Source organism: Panthera tigris, chromosome C1, assembly GCF_018350195.1.
Source record: "Panthera tigris isolate Pti1 chromosome C1, P.tigris_Pti1_mat1.1, whole genome shotgun sequence".
Taxonomy (NCBI): domain Eukaryota; kingdom Metazoa; phylum Chordata; class Mammalia; order Carnivora; family Felidae; genus Panthera; species Panthera tigris.
Window position 1 is genome coordinate 156,738,430 of NC_056667.1, and position 21,583 is coordinate 156,760,012.

The 21,583-nt window shown below is 42.6% G+C and overlaps 1 protein-coding gene across 1 annotated transcript in view; it reads right to left on the minus strand.

The window, feature by feature from the left end:
• Nucleotides 1–9,439: 9,439 nt before the first annotated feature.
• The window catches only part of LRP2 (LDL receptor related protein 2), a 198,056-nt gene continuing 185,912 nt past the window's right edge, over nt 9,440–21,583 (minus strand). Inside the window, exons 71-79 of the mRNA XM_042994641.1 lie at nt 21,248–21,367; nt 18,648–18,738; nt 17,781–17,848; nt 17,283–17,400; nt 16,622–16,751; nt 15,526–15,630; nt 13,599–13,706; nt 9,956–10,027; nt 9,440–9,765 (exon numbers count right to left, since the gene is read on the minus strand). Of these exons, the coding sequence (XP_042850575.1) occupies nt 9,604–9,765; nt 9,956–10,027; nt 13,599–13,706; nt 15,526–15,630; nt 16,622–16,751; nt 17,283–17,400; nt 17,781–17,848; nt 18,648–18,738; nt 21,248–21,367 (974 nt within the window). The 3' untranslated portion in view covers nt 9,440–9,603. The remainder of the gene's footprint in view (nt 9,766–9,955; nt 10,028–13,598; nt 13,707–15,525; nt 15,631–16,621; nt 16,752–17,282; nt 17,401–17,780; nt 17,849–18,647; nt 18,739–21,247; nt 21,368–21,583) is intronic.

Sequence of the window (21,583 nt, forward strand, 5' to 3'; positions counted from 1 at the left end):
GACGGTGGCCAGGTCTAAGAAACAAAAATAATTGGTGATGTGACCCAGAAAAACAGGGTAGAAACTAGGTCAAGTGGACAGATGGGACTTTGCTGAAACTGATAACTCTGATTTGACTTAATTAGCTAAAAATATAAAAAGTAACTTCAGTAAATATAATTCTTTTGATGAATGATACTTTTCAAAGCATGGGTCCCATGGAATTATTAAAAGGGGGCCTTCCTTTATGAAAGATTTTTGAACACTGATCTTCAATTCCCCACTTAAGAAATACAAAACCAGGTAACTTGATCAGATTACTAATTTCTGGCCAACCTGGACCAAGACCTGAGTCTTCTCTCTAGAACAGAGATCTTTCCATTACATCATGTCTCAAATCACAAAGATGACCCAGAAACCAGTGCTGGCCATGGTTAGAGAGGTGTCCTGGATTGAAACTTCCTGGTTCAAAGCCCCGCTCTGCTACTTACTAGTTATGTAGTTTTGAGCAGGCTATTTTAATTCTGTGCCTGTTTCCTCCTTCATAAATTGAGGATGCTTATAATCATACCTCCCTCAGCTTATTGTACTCTTTAAGTGAGATACTAGGTACAGAAACCTTAGTACAGAAGAGCATATACTAACTGCTCAGTGGACACCAGCTATGACCTGAGTTCATATCAAGCCTGGTCTCCAAAGGCCAGAAACCCAGGGCAGTTTCATAAGTGGTTCTCGACAGCCTATTCTGTATGAGAGCACTGTTAAATTTTAGGGAGTGGGTGACCCAGGAAGGGTAGAGCTTCTCTCCCTACATCAGGTGAACTTATAGTAACAGCTTATTTCCTGTCAGGAATCTGGAAGGGTACAAGGTTAACTGCTCAGATATTGTTTAAACAACACCTGATAGGGGTGTCTAGGTTGTTAAGTCAGTTAAGCAGCCAACTCTTGATTTCAGCTCAGGTCATATTCTCACGATCATTGGATTGAGCCCTGCATCAGGCTCTGTGCTGAGCATGGAGTCTGCTTGTGATTCTATCTCTCTCTCCCTTTCTCTCTGCCTCTCCCCCACTCATGATCTCTCTCTCTCTCTCTCTCTCTCTCTCTCTCTCTTTCAAAATAAATAAGTAAGCATTTAAAAAATGCATTTAATAAATAAAGAAACACCTGGCCATTCTATTCAATTACAAACCTTTATCAGGAGATAAAAAAAGTCAAGATGTAAATTTAAACGGCAATTTATCAAGACCAGAGTGACCTCACATGCATTAACTTCTCTGAACCAGCCTGTGACATAGGCAGGATAAATGTGCACCTGTGAGATCATTCATCTTTCACGGGGGGCTCAGGATTCGATGGATTTCTTTCTTGCCTTAGCCTGTAACTTTGTTCATTTATTTACTTAGCCTAACATTTATTCAACACCTATTAAGTGTTGGGTTCAGTGTTAGGAGCTATGGATACAGCAGTGAAAGCTAGCTGTTGTCCCTGAGACATTCACACAGGGTAGGAGAGACATGCAAAAAAAAACACCCATTGTAATAGATTATTCTGTAGTCTTCCTGAGGCAAGACCAGAATGGAGGCAAGCCGAGAAGGTCCGTGAGAGTGCAGGAGAAGGCCATGCATCCCTCTGGATTAAAGCAAGACCCACCAGGAAATTACAAATAGAGTTTAGTCTAGGGTTAGGTGTCTGAGCTATTTGGCTCTGCTATCCGTGTTGAGGCAGGGCTCAGAAAAATCACTGCAGCTTCCTTTTTCTTGCATCTTTGTTCCCCAGGAACAGCCACCTTGCATGATAGGATGCAGGAGTCACACCACGAATCTTCAGCCCATCTTCCACAGAAGAAATCAAGGCGTATGTTCATTATCTATTTCAACGCAAGTGACTCGAACAAAGAAAAGGTTAATGCTGGTTGGCACAGCTAGTCAGGGCTGGCTTGGCCCTTCATAGGGAGAGAAGCCAGCACCCACCTTGGGGAGCAGCACCCCGAGAGCCAGTCCCGCACGAGGAATTCCCTGTGACTGCAGCCCTCTCCTCCAAGGGCTCGTATTAAATCACATTAGTGCTAACTGACGGCAAGATAGCAACACACAGAGGCCAGGGGTGATTTATCTGACTCATCTGAGTTAGGGTCCTGGGTCCAACAGTAGTTATAATAGGTTGTGCAAGTCATTTAATCCTTTCTGACTTCAATTTCTTCATCTGTAAAATAGGGGTGACAATACTAATCTACGTCATTGGGTGGTTGGGAAGATTAAATGAGTTCACGCTTGGAAAGTGCTTAGAAGTCTTGGCACACAGAAAACATGCTATAAATACCTGCTGTTATAGCTGTTAGACAGTATAGGTCACAAGAATCCATAGAAATAAAATAGGGGAAGTAAAGGAAAATTTCTCCTGGGTCATGCCGTGCAACCTACAAAGCATCTTCCCATCTGTTATCTCCATTTTCTGATCTGTGAGAGGGTAAAAATAGTAGTTCCTGTATAAAGCTTCCAGGAGAATTAAATGAGCTACTTCACATAAAGTGCTCAGTAAATGTTAGCTGCTACTATTTGATACTATGCCCTGGAACCTAGTAGATGCTCATTCACTATTTGTCGAATGAATCAGTTTATCCTCATGAGAGTCCTGTGGAGTTTATCGTCTCCATTTTCTTTTTTCTTTTTCTTTTTCTTTCTTTTTTTTTTTTTTTTTTTAGGTAAGAAACCGAACTTTTGCAAAGCCCAATAGTAGTGTGGGCAAGTCCAGCCAACTAGTTAGGAAAAGAGTCATGGCTCCATCTCTACTTTCTGAGATGCCAAAACTGACTTCTAAACCAGAGCTTGGTGGCCGTTTGCTTAAGTTATTAACATTGGTGTCTTTATACTCTAAACACCACAGCGCAACCCATTCTGAGTGGTAACCCACGTGGCCATCATAGTGACTAAAGCATTCCCTCCTGGGCTGGACCTGCCTGAGCTACGTCTCCTGACATCTTTTTGTGCCATCTTTTTGCTCTGACACAGAGCAGAAGGAAATATCACACCTCGGTGATTTCCAGACATTATAAATAGCCTTCTAAGACCATCTTGGAAAATAAAAACAAAAAGGCCCCAGATAGCAGATTGATGATTACAAATTCAAGTTTAAAATTTTACATTATGTCAGGGCACCTGGGTGGCTCAGTCTGTTAAGTGTCTGACTTCGGCTCAGGTCATGATCTCACAGTTCGTGGGTTCGAATCCCGCATTGGGCTCTGTGCTGACAGCTCAGAGCCTGGAGCCTGCTTTGGATTCTGTGTCTCCCTCTCTCTGTGCCCTCCCCCACTCGCACTCTGTCTCACTCTGTCTCTCAAAAATAAATAAATGTAATTTAAAAAATTTAAAAAATAATTTTATGTTATATGTATTTCACCATAATTAAAAAATAAATTCGAGTTTAACTTTCAAAGAATGGAAGCCCTGTGATTAATTTATTTTATTCCTAGGTTCATCTCTAATCCAGAAACCATGCATGGGCCTGGAATCTCATCAGAAGTCAGCAGGATACCATTGGTCCTTCTGGTTAAGGTCCCTTCATATGGCTTAGGAAGCTCAGTATGGGCCTGGGGTCCCATGAAAGGCCCCTGAAGCCTTGGATGTATAAACAATGTTTGCAGGAGTTTTCTGCAGACAGGGGCACTTCATGGCAACTTTCAGCCCTAAAATTGACAGGCAGTCTTTCAAATACTTAAAAAAAAAAAAAAAAATTTCTAAAATATATCTCTTTGATAGCTCACCTAGAGAGAGACAGCATTTGAGGATAAAAATTAAGATGCTGTCATTGAATCCACCTTCTTTGAAATCTCTGTAACAAGCCTAGAACTTATTGGAGCAGCTGCAGTAGGTTTGAAGTGAACAGAACTCCACATGAAGGCTCAAGTACGGATAAATCATTGAACCATGGCACTTGAAAGCTAGAGGAGAACTTAGAGATAATTGTGTTCAACCCCTTCGCTTTCCAGGTGAAGCTACTAATCACCGGGAGGTGAAAAGACTAACCCAAGGCACGCGGCCAGTTAGAGCTTTGCTCAATGTGACTAAAGTCCATTTCAGCCGCATACATGAGGTCAAAGACAGATAAAGTGACACCCCCGCATGTCCCCCCCGCCTCCTGAGTTTTTACTGCAAATAAGCCTCCATTGCCCTCCACCAAATGTATTTGGTCACTTTAAGATTTGGAAAATGGCAACAAAGTACTGTGCCAACAACCTGAGTTTGCTTATCTTATAAAACTGAAGTGTCACTCTGAAATGCTTTATTCTTAGAACTTGCCCCAAAATAAAACCATAAAAACTCAACAAATGCACTCTTGTAACTATACAGTTGGACTCATAGACCGTGTCTTACCTGACTGGAGGTAAATGGTGTTACTGTCAAGAAAGCTCAGGACTTTTTAAAGTTTTCTATTCCCTGGCTCCTAAGAGAGGCCTCTTGAGGAAATTATAGCCACAATGGGGCTGAGGAAAACTAACAAACAGAACATAATGGAAGAAAAGTCCCTTGGAGCTAAGTCTGGAAACATGGGAAGGGATAAAAGAGTAAATTTCTGGGGCGCCTGGGTGCCTCGGTTAGTGAGTGTCCAACTCTTGCTTTTGGCTCAGGTTGTGATCTCACGGTTCGTGAGATACTGGGCTCTGTGCTGGACAGCATGGAGGCTGCTTGGGATCCTCTCTCCCACTCTGCCTTTCCCCCACTGTAGCTCTAGAACCTCTCTCTCAAAATAAATAGATAAATATTAAAAAAAAAAAAACACGTAACTTTCTACATCAGCTTGTTCTTCAATCCAGTGAAGTCCTTGGTGCTACACACTGGGAATTTTGTGAAAGACCCTACCCCTGCCTTGTTGGAACAAGAAATGTGGCTCTGAACATTGTGACTTAAATATGCACTTTACCTTTCTGGGTCTTGGTTTTCCCATCTTTCATGCCCAGGGGTATTAATTGCCTTCTCATTACACTTATGTAACAATAAAATGAGACCCCAAATTTTATCATCTCCACTCCGGCCTCATTACAGACAAGATGTGTCCATTCGTCCAGAGGCCCAAATAAAATCTTGACCATCCCCATAACATCCTTTATTAAAAAAAAAAAAAAAAATCAAAGATCAGCCTCTTGTAATTAGATCAGTAGTTCTAATGCTGGCTGTATATTAAAATCACCCAAGGAGCTTTTAAAAATATATTTCCCGTTTTCAAAAAAAAAACCTCTTCCTTCTTCCTCCACTCAATTAATGACAGTAAGCATGGCTACTGTGGACTGAGGGCTTCCTCTGTGCCAGGAAGTGGGCCGAATACATTCTTTACACACATTTCACATCAGACTCCCATGGCCAACCTGTTTTATAGAAGGAGCCTCTGGGGCTTTGATGAACAGCAGGAGGATGCCCTAGCGCCTATGATGAAGGCATTTGTCCTGTGATGATGGCTATCATCAGGGGGCATCAGTTTTCAGAGGAACAGAAATAGGTGCCCCTCCTCTCTGGTCCGCATAAGCAGAGACAGCACTCTATGACTGGCAATATTGTTATGTAAGTGGGACTCAATGCCCTCTAGTAGTTTCTAGAGACCTGTTCGTTTGGCTTCTTATCATTAATTGCAGAACATCACAGACACAAAGTGAACACGGAGGCTTGATTTTCAAACAAGATGCTCTGGATTCACTTCCAGGAAGGAGTGACTCAGAATTGGTAAGACCAAAAGAACTGAGCAAAGCTGGTCACTTTAAAGAGCTGACACACCCAAGTGTTGTTGTTTTTGTTTTTGGGGGGTTTTGGGGGGTTTTGTTGTTGTTTTGTTTTTGGATCCATCCCTTGCAGTGGCTGGGGCAGGGCCCCTGGTGAGGTGAGCCAATCGGTGCGGATCTTCCTTTCCAGGGCATCAGAGACCCTTCATATATGGGCCCATCCAACCTTCTCTAAGCTACATATGCAGCTACATGTCTTCAGGATCTTCACCCAAGCAGTATCCGATGGAACAACACAGCACGGCTTGTGCCATCCCCTGCACCGTGTCTGTGCCCACTTCCCTGTCTTTGCCCATGCTATCTTTTCTGTCTCCCCTCCTCCTTGGACTTCTTTACTGACAAATTCATCTTTGGAGGTCAAATGTGAAGATCTGTGACAAGCGCTGTCCTCCTGTGCTCCCACATATTTTATTGGGATTAGTTTCCTGCACTAGACTGCATCCTCTGAGAGAAGTGGCCACAGCAGCGGGTTGAGACAGCTGGATTGAAATTCCAGCCCTGGAATTATTGGCTGTGCAACTTTAGTGTTTAACCAGAGGTGTTTAGCCACTCGGTGCCTCATCTGTACAATCTACCCAATCTACCACATAGGACTGTTATGAAGATGAAAGGAGATAAAACACGTAAAGTATTGAGAACCGAACCTGGCATGTAAACATTCTACTAGCTATTGTGATTTGCTGGTGCCTGTAACATGGGATTCTCTCGTGACAATTCATGATTGTGTGTTACTTAGAGAGGACAGCAAACAAACTGAAGGATGGGAGTTCCTAGCTCATTCAGGAAAATCTGAAACATACACCAGAATAGAGAGAATAGTATAATAACCCCCATGGACCTAAGGCCCAGCGGCAACATTTCTTGCCTTGTGGCCAAACTCTTTGTATCTCAATCCTGTTCCTCACTCTCTCCCCAGCACACACTGGCTTATTTCAAAGCAAATCACAGATGTGAAGAAAGCAACTTTAGCTTTATTCTCTTGAGGGAGCTTTCAGAAAGGAAACACATAGTCACATAGTATCCCCCTTAGCTTGTGACCATGATGAACGCAGGGGGAAGGCGGAACAGAGGCTGAGAGATCAACGGCAGCCAAGGACTCAAGCCTGCAGTCCAGGGCTCTTTCTAGGATGCCTGGGAAAACCTGTGTATCTCCAACCAGCTTCCTTAGAACCCTCCCTCACCCCAGGGCCTACATAGTTCTTAACTGTCTTTGAGCCAGTCTGAAATATTCCACCTCAAAAATCAAATGCTGGTCTTTTTCCATTTCAGAGAAAAACCAACATAATGGATGGACTTTTCAATGGAAAATTCTCCCATCACATATTTTCCTGAAACCCATGGTCTCTGCATCCCTTTGTCTGCAACTGAGTGCTGGTAGAACACAGAGAGAGTGAGTGAGTGAGTGAATCAGTGAGTGAATAAATAGGAGAAAGCTTACTGGGAAACCCTGGAAAAAGGTGACCGGTATGATCGGACAGCTTTGGGTGGACACACCTGCTGTGGTCATGATTCTATATTGCACACAATACTGCATGTCTGCTACTAAAATTGTCCCTGTTTCACGTGCTAAAATGATGAGCAACCTCAACTTCAGTCTTGTAAATAGTGCCCTGTCTCCCCGGTGTTCCTGCACTGGCAGAGTTTCCAAACAGCTGCCCTGGCTGGAAGGAAGGAAGCAGGGGGAGAACCCAGCACTGGGGGAGCCTACCAGGAGGGGCTACAGGAGGGCCAAAGTCCCCTGGAGAGGACAGGAAGGCACCAGCAGGCTCTCTGAGTCCTTTCTGGGATATACCAGGAAATGAAGCTGAGCAGAAAACGAATTCTCATAAAAGAAATTCCTGAGAACAATTTCATAGTGAGCTTAATGCCCAAAACAAATACCAAAGCTGGAAATTACAAACATTTCCAAGTGCAGGTTCTCCTGGCTCCCTTTTACCCATGCATTCACACTTTCTACTGGCTGATGCAGCCACCCCCATGTTAATACATCAGAATACACACCCCACAGAAGCTTGAATTCCAATTTGGAACAAAACTCTCTCCAGCTGCAACTGTCCTCACTGCTCTTCTGTCAGGCTCAGCATGAGGAGCTCGGAGATCCCTCAGCAGTGGGTCCTTTCACTGAGCTCTGGAACACAATCAGATCCGAAAAGGGGGACTTGGCTCAGGGCCTACAGCGTAAGAAGAGGTGGAAATTGACTTTGAAAGGCAATTAAAGGGGCTGCCTCCCAGAGATCAGGTGGGAACATAAGGAGCCTACTCCCCTCTGAGATTACCCCACCAGGCCTGTCAGGTCTGCATGTGCTGGGAATTCTTCCTCCCCTCCCTGAACTCTGGACACCCCTAGCTCTCAGGTTGCCTGGCACTTACAGCCCTGAGCTCTCTGCACAGCGAAATACAACCAATTCATGAGCTGGTCTTAAGAAGCACACCAAAGAAGTCTGATAAAATACACATTTATTAGAAATTTTTCAGCAGCATCATTTCCGTTTGCTTTTCTAATCAAAGTATATTTCAAAAAATTACAATAAGCTCTCAAAATACAAGCCACAAATATTTTGAGAACTCGGTAACAAAATAATCAGTAGTACATGTTTCATTCATCCATCCATCCATCCATTCATTGTTTTAAAAATGTGCAATATTAGCACAGAGAGCCAGAAATGCTACTCAGTATGGAACTTGTATATTCCTGCCATGGGTCCTGTTGTGAAGATATGCCCACTATTCAAGAGAAACTCTAGGCTCTACAGTACATTCCGATACAAATGTATAATTTAGCCAAAAGGACCTAAAAAAGGCTCAATAAGAACAGTTTCCCTTTCTATTCATGTTCAACTTAGGAAATAAATAGTCACTATAATGATATTTTCAGACAGAAACAAAAACCCAGTTGAGGCTTTGCTTAACTGGTATTCGCTTTGCACCTTACTTGATGAAGACACAGATTTGGTTTTAGTCATTCAGCTGGTGAGCTCCAGTGTCTGGGGTAGGTGACCGCCTGGGATGCCAGGCAAGGATGGAAACTGCCCTATGGTCCATCAGGTGAAAGAGCTCGTTCAACTGGATACAAACTCTTTGCGGGACACTTGTACCTCCTGACATGGAATTTTCTCACAGACATCACAAATAAAAACGTTGACTTGACAGCTAGTGAGGTAACACATGTGAAAGTGTTCTGGCTAGACAACACAAACATGCAGAAGGGTGAAATTGAATTGGTTTTCTTCTACCTTCTGCATTATCTGAGGCATCTACGGTCAGACCCAGATGTCTAGATAACACACAGTGCCCTGTATCCATATGCCTACTAATCAGCTAATCGAATAATCAGCTAATCTTGAACATTAAGTGCTGAGGTGTAAAAATGGACCCAAGAGTGGGGCCTGGGTTTCTTTGCTTGATAATCCTATAGGGAATATGAGTGGTACCTCTTCTTTCGACATGGCGAAAGGCCCTAAGTCAATTCCTTTCTTTGTTGGGTCATTTACTGGAATGATCACCAACCAATTCAGCAGAGACTTTTCTCAGCAAATTTAATGATGTGATAATCTTTCCAAAATTTATAAATGTACAGTATATTTATAGCATTACCTTCAGATAGCTTCAGTGCAAAGATATCCATATAGTACATTGTGATAATTATTTGTAAAAATATGAGACAGCATAAGTAAAAAAAAAAAAAAAAAAAAAAAGACACACAAGACACGGTTTCCAAAGACACTTCCAACTACAGGCAAATGGGAAAAAATATATTTTTTTTAATAAAGTACTGAATGTTAACTTTTTCTTCATCTGTTTGTAAAAAATACATGTGCAAAAGTGTGTTTCTAATGATCCCTAAACAGATGGCATAGCTATACCTCAGAGTCTTCTCTAACAAGGTTTGCGGTGTCTGTAAAAGTGTCTTCCGTCGCGGTATAGGTTGGCACTGGGTCTCTCCTTGGAGAACTTTTAGCAGGAAGGGAAGGAGAGGGAGTGGGAGCCACAGCAGTGCTGTCCTTGTGTTCATTCTCCATCTAAGACCACAGGGAAAAACGAATCAGCCACTTATTCCCCCAGTGGGACTGGAAACAGTTTTGTGTGAAGAAAACAAATCTTTACCAGTTTTGCTCAGAATAATCTGAGTGTATACCCACCTTAGCCAGACAAGTTATTGCTAAGAAAGAATGCTGAACGCCTGTGGGAACAAAAATTGTCAACAATTACCTCCGCATAGATTGGGTTTTCAAAGTTGGTAGTTGGTTTCAATTTTCGTTTGAAGATACTCCATTTTGTTGCCTAAATGAAAAGGGGGAAACAGAAAACCTTCAGTAATGGAATTTTTTGCATGGATTTGTTCCTCCATGGCGGGTTTTTTTTTTTTTAATTTTAAGTTTGTTTGTTTATTAGAAACAGAGCACAAGTGGGGTGGGGCGGAGAGAAAAGGGAGAAAATCTGTGCTAATAGCACAGAGCCCAATGCAGGGCTTGAACTCATGAAACTGAGATCATGACCTGAGCCCAAACCAAGAGTTGAATGCACAAGCGATTGAGCCACACAGGCGCCCAACCTCCACGTAGGTTTTAAAATGTCTTCTGAGTGAAGGAAAAAGCAAACTGGGACCTGGGACCCCATGACCTGACCCATGGGTACATTGTTCAGTTCCTCCTCAGACAGTCCCCAAACTGAAACTGAAAGTCTCTGGGCTCTTTTCATCTAATAATTTCAAAGACTTCCTTGACTTGACATGTATAGTTGACAGAATCTGTGCCAACAGAATCTAGAAGCTTTGACAGAGACAGGCAAGAGATTTCTTCAGGGGCTGCTTAAAACTTAAGGGGAAAGCCAGATTGTAACTCTCATTTCCTAAAATGATGTCTTGATCCTTGGTCAACTCAAACCTATCCCTTCCCCTTCATCATTTCCTCCTGTAATCAAAATAGCAATGGTGACAACAAAAAAATAGCATCTATTGAGAGCTTACTATGTATCAGGGGTTAGTCTAAAAGTTTTACAAGTTTTCCCAATTAATCTCCCTGGCAACTCTGAGATAGGTGCTCTTATTTTATAGATGAGGAAGGAGTCACAGCAGGCGCATATAACTGAACTGTAGGTGGAAGAGTAGGCAATGATGATAGGACTCAGCGGACCATACACTGAAGAACCCAAAGAGAAATCACCACAGACTACGGCTGGTGGCCCAGGTCTCGCTGAAAAGCTACCCATGGTGCCAGTGCCGGAAACAGCTCTGGCTGTTTCGGGATGGAAGAAGACAAAGGAACAGAAAGCAAGGGCGTGGACAGCCTACTCCAGCAGGAAGCTAAGGTAGCCCATATGTTTTAGGGGCATCTCTTGCTCTGTGAAATTAGGTGGCCAACATGTGAGGAAGTAGGGGGCACATGACTACAGGAGAAGACCATTCACTATAACCCACATGTAAGTGAACACCTACTCTGTACATGGCAGCCACCAAGAAAAAGATAAAGACATTTAGATCAAGAGCCTGGCCTCTGGAAGCTTACACTTATGGGATGGGCTCCTTGGAGTTAAGCAATTACTTACAAGAGAAACTGGTGATTTTCACTTTTATCTCCTTGGGAAATCCAGTGCATGTCAACATGACTTGGAAAACAATAGAACTGAGTCATAGGAATTCTTGCTCCTAGCTTTGAGTCTTTTGAGCAGATTTACTGATGAAACATACATTTGTGAGCCACTTTGGCACATTAATGTCAACCTAGAGAGAGCCTAACCAAGTGCTGCCTTACTGCTTTAAGCCACATTAGCTGCCATCTCAGTGCCCAGGAGACAACCGATAGAGAGAGATCCCTAGACATAGCACGTAGGACAGACCTTAGAGGGTCTCAGCCTCAACTGATTAAAAACAACAAAACAGAGGAAGAGCCAACACACCGCAAAGGTGAAGATGAGAAAGAAAGGGACTATAACTGATGAAGATCCACTCTCGTCTGAAAAGTCTTTCAGTGTTCATTGTTTCTGATGACAGATGTGCAGGTCAGAGGCTGCAACATCTCCACCACATTCCCCTTCCTGCTCAGGCTGGGAGAGAGCTCTGTCCAGTGGAGAGGATCACTAGACTTGAAATGGACTGAAAGAAAAGTTGAGAATATAAAATAAATCTGGCACTGCCTTGGGGTTGAGTCAGATTTAGGGAACACTCAAGAGACACAACATTGCGACACTCAAGACTTGTGACATCCAAGTATTTCGGTGTCTGTAGAAAATTAATCTTCAAAATCTATTTTAAAATGTAGCTTAAAAAAAATTCAGTCCCTTGAAAAAATATAAAACTGAAAATTCCTTTCTAAGACATTTTTATGTGTCTGGTGTGTGTGTGTGTATGTGTGTTCGTGCATGTGTGTATCAGAAGAAGGAATTAGTAAATGAAATATGAAAAGGTAGAGACCTTTGTTATAAACTCTTCATTAGCATTAATTTAGTTCAACTTTTATTTTGATCCAAACAAGAAGAATAGGAACCAATTTCTGAGGTGCTGAAAATTCAGCATGACTTCCAAGTTAACTCTGCAGATACCAGTTATGCTTACAGATTATTTCAGAAACAAGGATTGTGTAAATAGTCAGATTTATCACTACCCTTGGATTTGTTTCTTTATATTACTTTACAGGGGTCATAGAACCTTAAAACTGAGACATTCCAGATCCTATTGCTCCCAGTTGGAAATGGGGGTGCTGAGGCAGAGTGGGGCTGATTTCTGGGATCACAAGGCATTGGGGGAGACACTACTGATGCTTAATGGACAGGGGCCAGAAATACTAAAATGTCTTGCAATGCATAGACAAACTTTTGTACCACAAAGAACTATGCCAATAGTGAGCCCAATGAGAAACATAAAGACTCTAAAAACCAGAGGAAAAATATTTTGCCCAAAATCAGACAGCTAGATCTTAAATAGCTTCATATGTGTCCATTAAAACTAGTGATGGATTATATATTAACACAAAATTTCATATCAAATTTAATTTAATTTCTCTCTGTAGACCAATATAAAAATTTCAAAGTGCCTGAAAGCATGACAGAGAAGCTCTATTCGTGATCTTTTTTTCTTTTAATCTCCAGTGTTAAACCCTGTACCTGGCACACCGAGGGCAATAATGTTGGTTGGATGGATAGATGGACAGATGAAGAGAGTATGAATTAGTGCCATCTCGTGGTGAATATAGGTAACAGCAGTAGAGCTAAGAACACAGTACATTATTCAGGGAACAAAGATGTAGACTGTAGAAAAACTGTATTACATGAAAAAGGAAAAGGTCTTCTATATGTGTGATTGACACAGTGAACTCTTTATTCTAAGTCATTCTGTAAAATCAAGTAACTCTAGTCTGAAGAGACTAGATCCTGAAATCTGTTGCTCCTCTTTTTTTTTTTTTTATTTTTTTTTAACATTTATTTATTATTGAGAGACAGAGACAGACAGAGCATGAGCATGGGAGGGGCAGAGAGAGGATGAGACACAGAATATGAAGGAGGCTCCAGGCTCTGAGCTGTTAGCACAGAGCCCGGCGCAGGGATCGGACTCACAAACCCAGCGAGATCATGACCTGAGCCAAAGTCAGCCACTCAATGCCCCAGTTGCCCTTCTTTTTTCCATATGGTCTCCCACATCACAAGGAATATCATTCCATCTCAATCCATGCTAGAAATGTGGTTTTAGTTAGTGGAACAATTTTCAATTTATTATTATTTAAAAATTACCTTTATTAACTGCCTATCTTGGGTCCATGAGCCTATCAGGGTCTCCCTAGTCTCCCCTAGCATTAGTAAACCCAGCAATTCCTAAGCCCTTTGCAAATCCCATACCATTTCAGTAGCCAGACACTATTACCTGAGTTGCATCAGCACTTGGGGAAGCCGGCTTTGTGTCTGGAGCTATTTCAGAAGGGTTTATGGGACTTCCATAGTTCTGGTTATCCACATTTCCAGATACAGTCACCTGCATGCATATTAAAGGATATTATCCAGTTTTGAAAGAAGTTTTGCTGTGAGGTTTCTTATCAGCTCTTTGGTTCTCTTTACTGCCTTGCTTTCCCACAGACATGGTCAGGCACTATTTGTCTTTTTTTTTTTTTAATTTTTTAATGTTTATTTATTTTTGACAGAGAGAGAGAGAGAGAGAGAGAGAGACAGAGCATGAGCGGGGGAGGGGCAGAGAGAGAGGGAGACACAGAATCCAAAGCAGGCTCCAGGTTCTGAGCTGTCAGCACAGAGCCCAATGCAGGGCTCAAACTCACAGACTGAGAGATCATGACCTGAGCTGAAGTCAGACGTTCAACCGACTGACCCACCCAGGCGCCCTGCACTATTTGTCTTAATAGGAGAACAATCCCGTGCCCTAGGACTAAACACCATTCCCATCTCCCCAAAATCAAAGCACCAACCACTATGTCATCTGTCTCATGCCTTAGTCCTGGGAGACAAACCCCATCACAGTCATACTCTCACTTAGTAATGACAATTTTATCGTGTTCTCTGTGCTGCCTTATTTCCACTGTTGACCATATTTTCAGACAAACAACTCCAATTGTATACTGGCAGCCAAATCTTAGAGGAACAGCATGAATTATTCCCAAACTCAGTGGAGAACTGAGACTCTTATCTTTGGATATTTAGAATAAAATTACTATTCTGAGATGACTGCGTACAAGAGGTTGAATTTCTGAAACAAGAGACATAATGGAATTAATACCCCTCTAGACATTTTCTGCAACATTCATATAATTCCAAGGTTCCCTCCTAAGCCCAAATTACCATGAATATATAGTTAACAAATTACAAGGTAAAAATTCACTCTTTTTCCTATATTTTTTACATTCACTGTTTCGTTTCTTCTCAAACATGTGTTTGTAAACATGGCCTCATTTTATTTTGAGCGAAAATGCCAAATGAAATGCCACATCTATTGTATCATGTGATCATATTTTTGCTACCTGGATATCAAAGGATCAGGAAAAATGCTTAAGATGCAACTGTTTCTGATCTTAAGAATGCTATCCATAAAATAAACCTTTTTATATTTAAAAGGTACCATATCTTATGATTTCAAATGAAGGTTAGGTATTAACCATGAAACTGCATTTCCCTGATGCTGTAGTTGTTTCAACAAAGGAAGTAGGCTAAATGCTGACAGGCACTAGAAGTGGTGTGGGAGCTACTGTTCCAGGTCCAGGGAAAAGTTCTTTCCCTTCATCTACTCACCTATGTCACCTCCCTGCTCCTCTTAAAGATGAGTGAGTAACAGGGCTGCACCAAAGGAAATTTAGGTATCTGCCTATCAACGTTGGGGACTTTAGTTTTCAGAAAAGTATGTGAAAGGCAAGCATAAGGAGGTCACCTCAAATAACACACTGGTGATACCAATAAGAACCCAGAGAGTATACCCAATCCCCCAAATCTCCACATAATGACCTGACAATCAATCACTTGTTCGTTTCACAAATATTTACAGAGAGTCTGTGTGAGTCAGGCACTGCTTGCCAAGCCCCTGAGTGGACTCATAATTCTTGCTCTGACCACTCAGCATGACAAGGCTCTTGGTCAGCACTCCGAGAATGGTTGCCAAGCCTCAGCGACTCTGCAACACGTTGGTGTCATACCCTTGGGTCAGTCCTATTATCGCATTTAGTGAACCTGAAGGGTGGGAACACTGCTTCCTTCCATTTGAGGGAAAGTTAGGAGAACCCCAGGAGGGCATTATTCAATAGCACAAGATTCAGTAGTAGCAGAACCTGAAAGAAAGGGCTGTGACTTCTTACCTGGGTTGGCTGGTGAACCACTTTGACATCACTGTCCCTGGATGCATACATTGGGTTTTCAAATATTATGGGCTGCTTCCCCATCTCCATGGCAAAGTGTTCACTCTGACGGAGAAAAGAAGTAGCTGGTTTACACAGGAAGGAAGGTGCCCTCCTCACACCTGGAGGTATACTAGTTGCTATGCCAAATTTATCCAAAAAGAACTTAAAGAAAAAGCCAGGAGACACAAGGCCTCCACACGGCAAACATCACATGAAGTAACAAATGCACTAATTCATCAGATCAAGGAAACAGAAACACTCTTTTACACCCACATTCTCTTTGGCTCGTTGATGCAAATATTCACTTGGGGATAGGTCTGCACAGCAGAGAAAAGGGTGGCTGGTGGAAAAAAGAGCAAAGAGGAGAAGAGGGAGAGGGGAAAGAAGAAAGAATAGGTAATATTGTACTTTTATGTGGAGGCTAAACATCAAAGATTTGGGAGAAAGGCAAAATATTGAAAGTTATTTTCCAGTCCTGGTTATAGACCCTGTACTAGTATACTCATAAAGTAGCCATTTGGTCCTCACAAGAGGTATTACTGTATCCATTTTATACATGGGGACAATGAGGGTCAGAGCGATCAAGCTTCATGCCTATTATTACATTCTTAGAAGGCGGCAGAGTTGTGATTTGAACCAACCACTGCATCTAAAATCACTATGTATCCCAACTATACACATTGGTGGGAAAATACAGAAGACTAGGAAACATGGATTTCCCTACTCCTTCCCTTAACATACAAAGAGTCATCAAATAAAAACAATACCCATGCTCTCTCTCCCCTCTCCCCCAAAAAACATAAGACTCTTTAAGATTCTCATTAAACTTAACACTGTTTAGGATTCAAGTGTGGCTTAGAGCCGGGGTAAAGTGCAATTTTATTACTAATATGTTAGAGACCTTTCTGCAAAAACGTAATGTTTCCTAATTTTGTAAAGACTTCACGTTGAGAAGCATACCATTTCATTTTTATTCTAGGTTAATTTTATTCTCTATAAAAAGTGTTTCTTTTATAAAACAGTAAGCATACAGCCATTTTGCGGCCACACTCACCATCACCACTGATCTGTCAATGGCGGACTCAGGCCCAAAACCAGACACTCCAATATCCATGTTAACATCTGCTCCTGATCTGAAGGTCACCCCATTTCCATTTTCAGAGGATTTAACTAGACTGCTTAAGCTGAAATAAAGTAATTGAAACAGTGTACGATTTTTTAAGCCACCTGTTGCAATAGTACCCTCTCCTCCATATTGCTAAAGCTTACTTAAATGAAACGCTCAATTCTCACTCTGAATTCATACCTCAAATATGGTAGGAAGTTGCCTTAGCTACACAGAAGTGTTAAAGCACATTGTTGAATGCTTGACATCTAAGAGAGGGCTAACTTGGCACTTGCAGGAATAAAGCCTGGTCCAAACCACAGACTGTGTTCCAGTCTAATCTGAATCCCCACCAGTGGGCATAACTATTTGGACGATAAAGTGTGATTTGCATTCAGGCTTCAAAAAAGCATTAGATTAAGAGGTTGTGATTTGAAATGATGGCTTTTAAGTTCAATACTTTTTGTTTCTACAGAATAGGTTAAGCTGCACGTTATGCTATTTTAACTTACAAAAAAACCAAACCAAAACAAAACAAAAAACCCTGAATTATTCACATAGTCACATCACCCAAGCTTCTAAAATCAATATTCCACATGATGAAACTGACCTTGGTAGCTTGGGCAGAGAAGGCAAAAGGGAGCCAGTTCTCCTGTAGTGGAAAAATCCTAATGCTGCCAATGCTCCAATTATGATGATCAGGATGCCTGTCAATAGCACAGCCACTGCTGCCACCGAAGAGGGAAGAAAAGTGACCATATCAGCATGGGGAAAGGGAAAGGAACCAATAGACTTAAGAGTGGAAGCTGAGGGCAGAACCAATTCAAAGACTGAGTTAAATAGAATATAAACAGCTTTCAACTTAGGAGCTGTGAAGCATTTCCAGGTCACTCATATATATATTTTTTTAATGTTTAGAGTGCGAGAGAGGTGGGGGACAGAGAGAGGGGGGAACAGAAAATCCCAAGTGGGCTCTGCGCTGACAGCAGGAAGCCCGATGTGGGGCTCGAACTCACAAACTGCGAGATCATGACCTGAGCCAAAGTCGGACACTCAAACAACTGAGCCACCCAGTCGCCCCCAGGTTGCTCATATTCTTAAAACTTACTTGTTCCTGGAGGGACACCTTTTGAAAGTCCTATTTCACAATATTTTCCCATGTAGCCACTGGGACACCTGAAAGTGAAAGGAGAACTGCTCATAAGCTGTGGCATTCTTAGGCTTCCATAGCTATTGTACAAGCACATCTTCAGGTAGAGAGAGGTTTGACTGAGCAAATTACACACGGGACAGTCAGTGTATCTTGCACGACGTTGTTTATTCTGCCAAGATATGATGAGCAGCAAGAACAACTGACTTTGATCTGACTATGAAATTCACTTTCAATGCTGTGGCTATGACACCTGCAAGGTCATCAAATAAATGTATTGGTGTCTACTCTATGCAATGTTTCCATTGAGAATGAAAATGGAAACCAAGATTGTATTCTTTCCGCTGATATGTTTCCATTAAACAGTTTTTAAAGACCTCCATTTATCTTGCACCACGTTAGAGCTTTCTCAAGAATTCTTTTTTTTCCCCTAAGTCTTTAGCCCAGTCTCTGCTCATCACAAGTGCTTGGGCTGACTCAGCTCTGCTGACAGCTGGTCTCCCACACTCCAAATGTAATTAACACCAGGTGAGTAGAGAAATTGGGGCTGTCACTTCTCTAATCCCTGTTACAGTTGGCTCACAATCCTGTGGCATCTCATGGGGGCTTGTTGGAAATGCAGAATCCCTGTGAATGAGATGATACTTATGCACAGTATGGTTTGAGAAGCACTGCCTTAGTTCTCTGCGGACTCTCCCAAGGGAGGGCAAGCTGGTCACGATGTGAAAATTAGTGAACTGGCAAGGCTCCTGTACTTGTTTTTCTGGCTACTTTGTCTTAAATTCCCCCAAGGCCTACAACTCGGACCTCAACATTCAGACTTACTTGCATTTGGGGAGGTCATTCTCATCAAAATAGCAATTTCCTCCGTACATACACCTGCATGGGGGGGGCATGTTGATAGGACTTTCGATGGCTGCAGAAAGGGAAAGCCATGCATGTGTTAGTCAGCCACACTCAGCAGAGCACCCAAACCATGCAAATGTGCTTCAGGCCCAGGGTCAGAGTGGGGAGTGGATGGGGGCAGGGCAGCTAATTAGTTTCCTCATCAAAACGTTACCTTCCACTTAAGTCAGATGAATATCCTTATCAATAATAAGGTCTTGGAGAGTAATGTACATTTGGTGGAAAGAAAGAGGCAATTTATAGCATTTTTACCCCAGTGGAGAGATGCTACACTCCAGAACATATATTAACATTTAAAAGAAACTTGTGGTAAAGAAATCTCTTAGGACATTCGTGTTCTCATTTGAAGTTTTCAGAATTCTCCTCTGCAAGCCCAGTGAAACACAAGAGTTCAATCTGGGCACACCTCAACACTTCATCTGAAGTCTTCAAAGCATCAGGGACCCATCAATCAAGCAACAATGCAGATACACAGATGCCTGATAGACAGCTGGTTAGAGATTTCCTATTTTTTAAGTCCTCCAACTTGCCCTTGCTCTGGGTCCCTGCTCCAGCTCAGCCCCCACGTACTCCTTGGAGGTGCCTGATGGGGCTGTTAGCGTTTTCATGTCTTATACCTAGAAGATGCTCAGTAAGTATCTGTCACATGTGCACTTATTTAAGGAGCTCAGATATCCTCCTGGCTCAGTCCCTCTATTTGAATCTCTACTCAAAGTTCATTTTATCACAGAGGCCTTCCCAGAGCTCTCTACCTAAAGGCCACCCAACTCCCACCCGACCCTCATCCCTCTTACCCTGCTTTCGTTTTCTCCTTTTGCTTTTACTATCTGACATTATACATTTGGGGAGGGGGGGTAGTCTCTATTTAGAATCTCTATTAGAATATAAGCTCAACAAAGGCAAGGGATCTGTTTTGTTCACTTTCATTATCTCCAGCACTTAGCACTTAGCCCATAGTAGGCTCTCAATAAATACTTATCAAATTAATTAATTAAAATGCCAAACTAAGACCCCATATGGAACAACTACCACCATTATCGTGCTTGCTTTGGTTAAAGTTCTTTTAAACAAGAATCTGACTATAACGCACTTGGCAAACAATGTAAATGAGGAAAGTAGTAGATGAAGTAACATCTTGGACAACACCGCCCATGAGTGCGAAATTGTGATAAATGTCAGAACCATCTGTCTACAGCATACAACAAATGTCAAAAGCTTGAAATTGTTTGGCTCAAAATATTACTAAATACTGTAATCTTGCCAATATTTCCCCCAGCCTCGGGATGAGAGTGGGGACAGGGGAAAAGAAGCGGGAGTAGCTGTTTTTTGGTTCCTGCGTTCATTCTCTAAACCCGCCAACTTTTCCGGCTGGTTCAGAAAAGCCAAAAGTTGGTGCCTTGTTTAACCACTTGCTCCCCCTGGTGGCCACAGGTGGTTAAGCATAGCGTCATCAGCTAAAACTGAGGGAAGGGAACCATAAAATGGGCCACTAAAAAATAAAAACAAGGATGTGAGCTACAAAATGGGCTGCTAGCAAACTACAGGATGATTTTTTTAATGAGTATTATTAAGAATTGGATACTAGCCAGGGACACTAGTTATTCCCCAGGACTTATATATACTCCCTAATTTAAGAGTCACTGAAGAAAGGTCCTGCTAGGCACAGATCATCCACAGCATTTGGGATGAAAAATAAAGCACTGCTTCCTTATTCCAGCCTCCAGCCTCCAACAATGTAAGGTGTCTTTTTTTTTTTAATTTTTTTTTTTTAACGTTTATTTATTTCTGAGACAGAGAGAGAGCATGAACAGGGGAGGGGCAGAGTGAGAGGGAGACACAGAATCTGAAAGAGGCTCCAGGCTCTGAGCTGTCAGCACAGAGCCCGACGCGGGACTCGAACTCACGGACCGTGAGATCATGACCTGAGCCGAAGTCGGACGCTTAACCGACCAAGCCACCCAGGCGCCCCGTAAGGTGTCTTTTTAAATGTACCTTTTTCATTTGTCAAAACTTTGAAATGAGCATGTGAGGAAAAGAGTGACCCTCCTCTTGCCCTCCCATCTGCACTGGATAAGGTCCCCCACCTCAGGAACCTGGTTCCCCACTTGAGGAACTCCAATTAAAGCCAGATGGATTCTGGGGCAACAGACATCCAGTATGGAGGTAAAGAAAGGAGGTAGAGACCTTATTGAAAACCCACTCTTCCAAATATCCTTACAAAACAACACAGTGGTAGATTTGGGGGCACTGGATTTGTACCCTACAGATCCTAGCAAATAATTCTCAGCAATCACTGGAACACCAACTCTGTTTGGCTCCCTAAGTCCCACTCAGCTCTGTTCATATCTCCCCATCTCTCATCCCTCCTCCGAGCCACCCCCGCTCTATCCTGCAAAGGACCCAGCCACACGAGGATTTTTTCCAGGCTCCTGCAAGAAGAGAAGCACAAGTAGGGAAGCTACTGAAGAAGGCAGAAGAGCATTCCCAGGGCCCCATGGCTGTGCAGACAGCACCCCTACCTGCGTTACAATCAGTGGTGCTTCCTGCTATAAAGGTGGAGCCTTGGGGACAGGCACAGCTGTATCCTCCAGGTCTCAGGAGGCAGAGGTGACTGCAGACATTTTTGCAGCGGTTAGGCACTGGAAAGCACATGAGGACAGTGGTTAGGGTCTGAAGAGGGAATGAATTCACCAACCAAAGATACGCCCATCAACGGAGTTGTGGCCCTGCCAGGTGACATCAAAGCCCAGCACTTCTAGGCCACATGGCACCTGGCTATTCACCTCATTTACATGACCGTCCCCATGGCACCCCATCAGAGTGGCACAGCCACCCTCCTACTTCTCACCATCCTA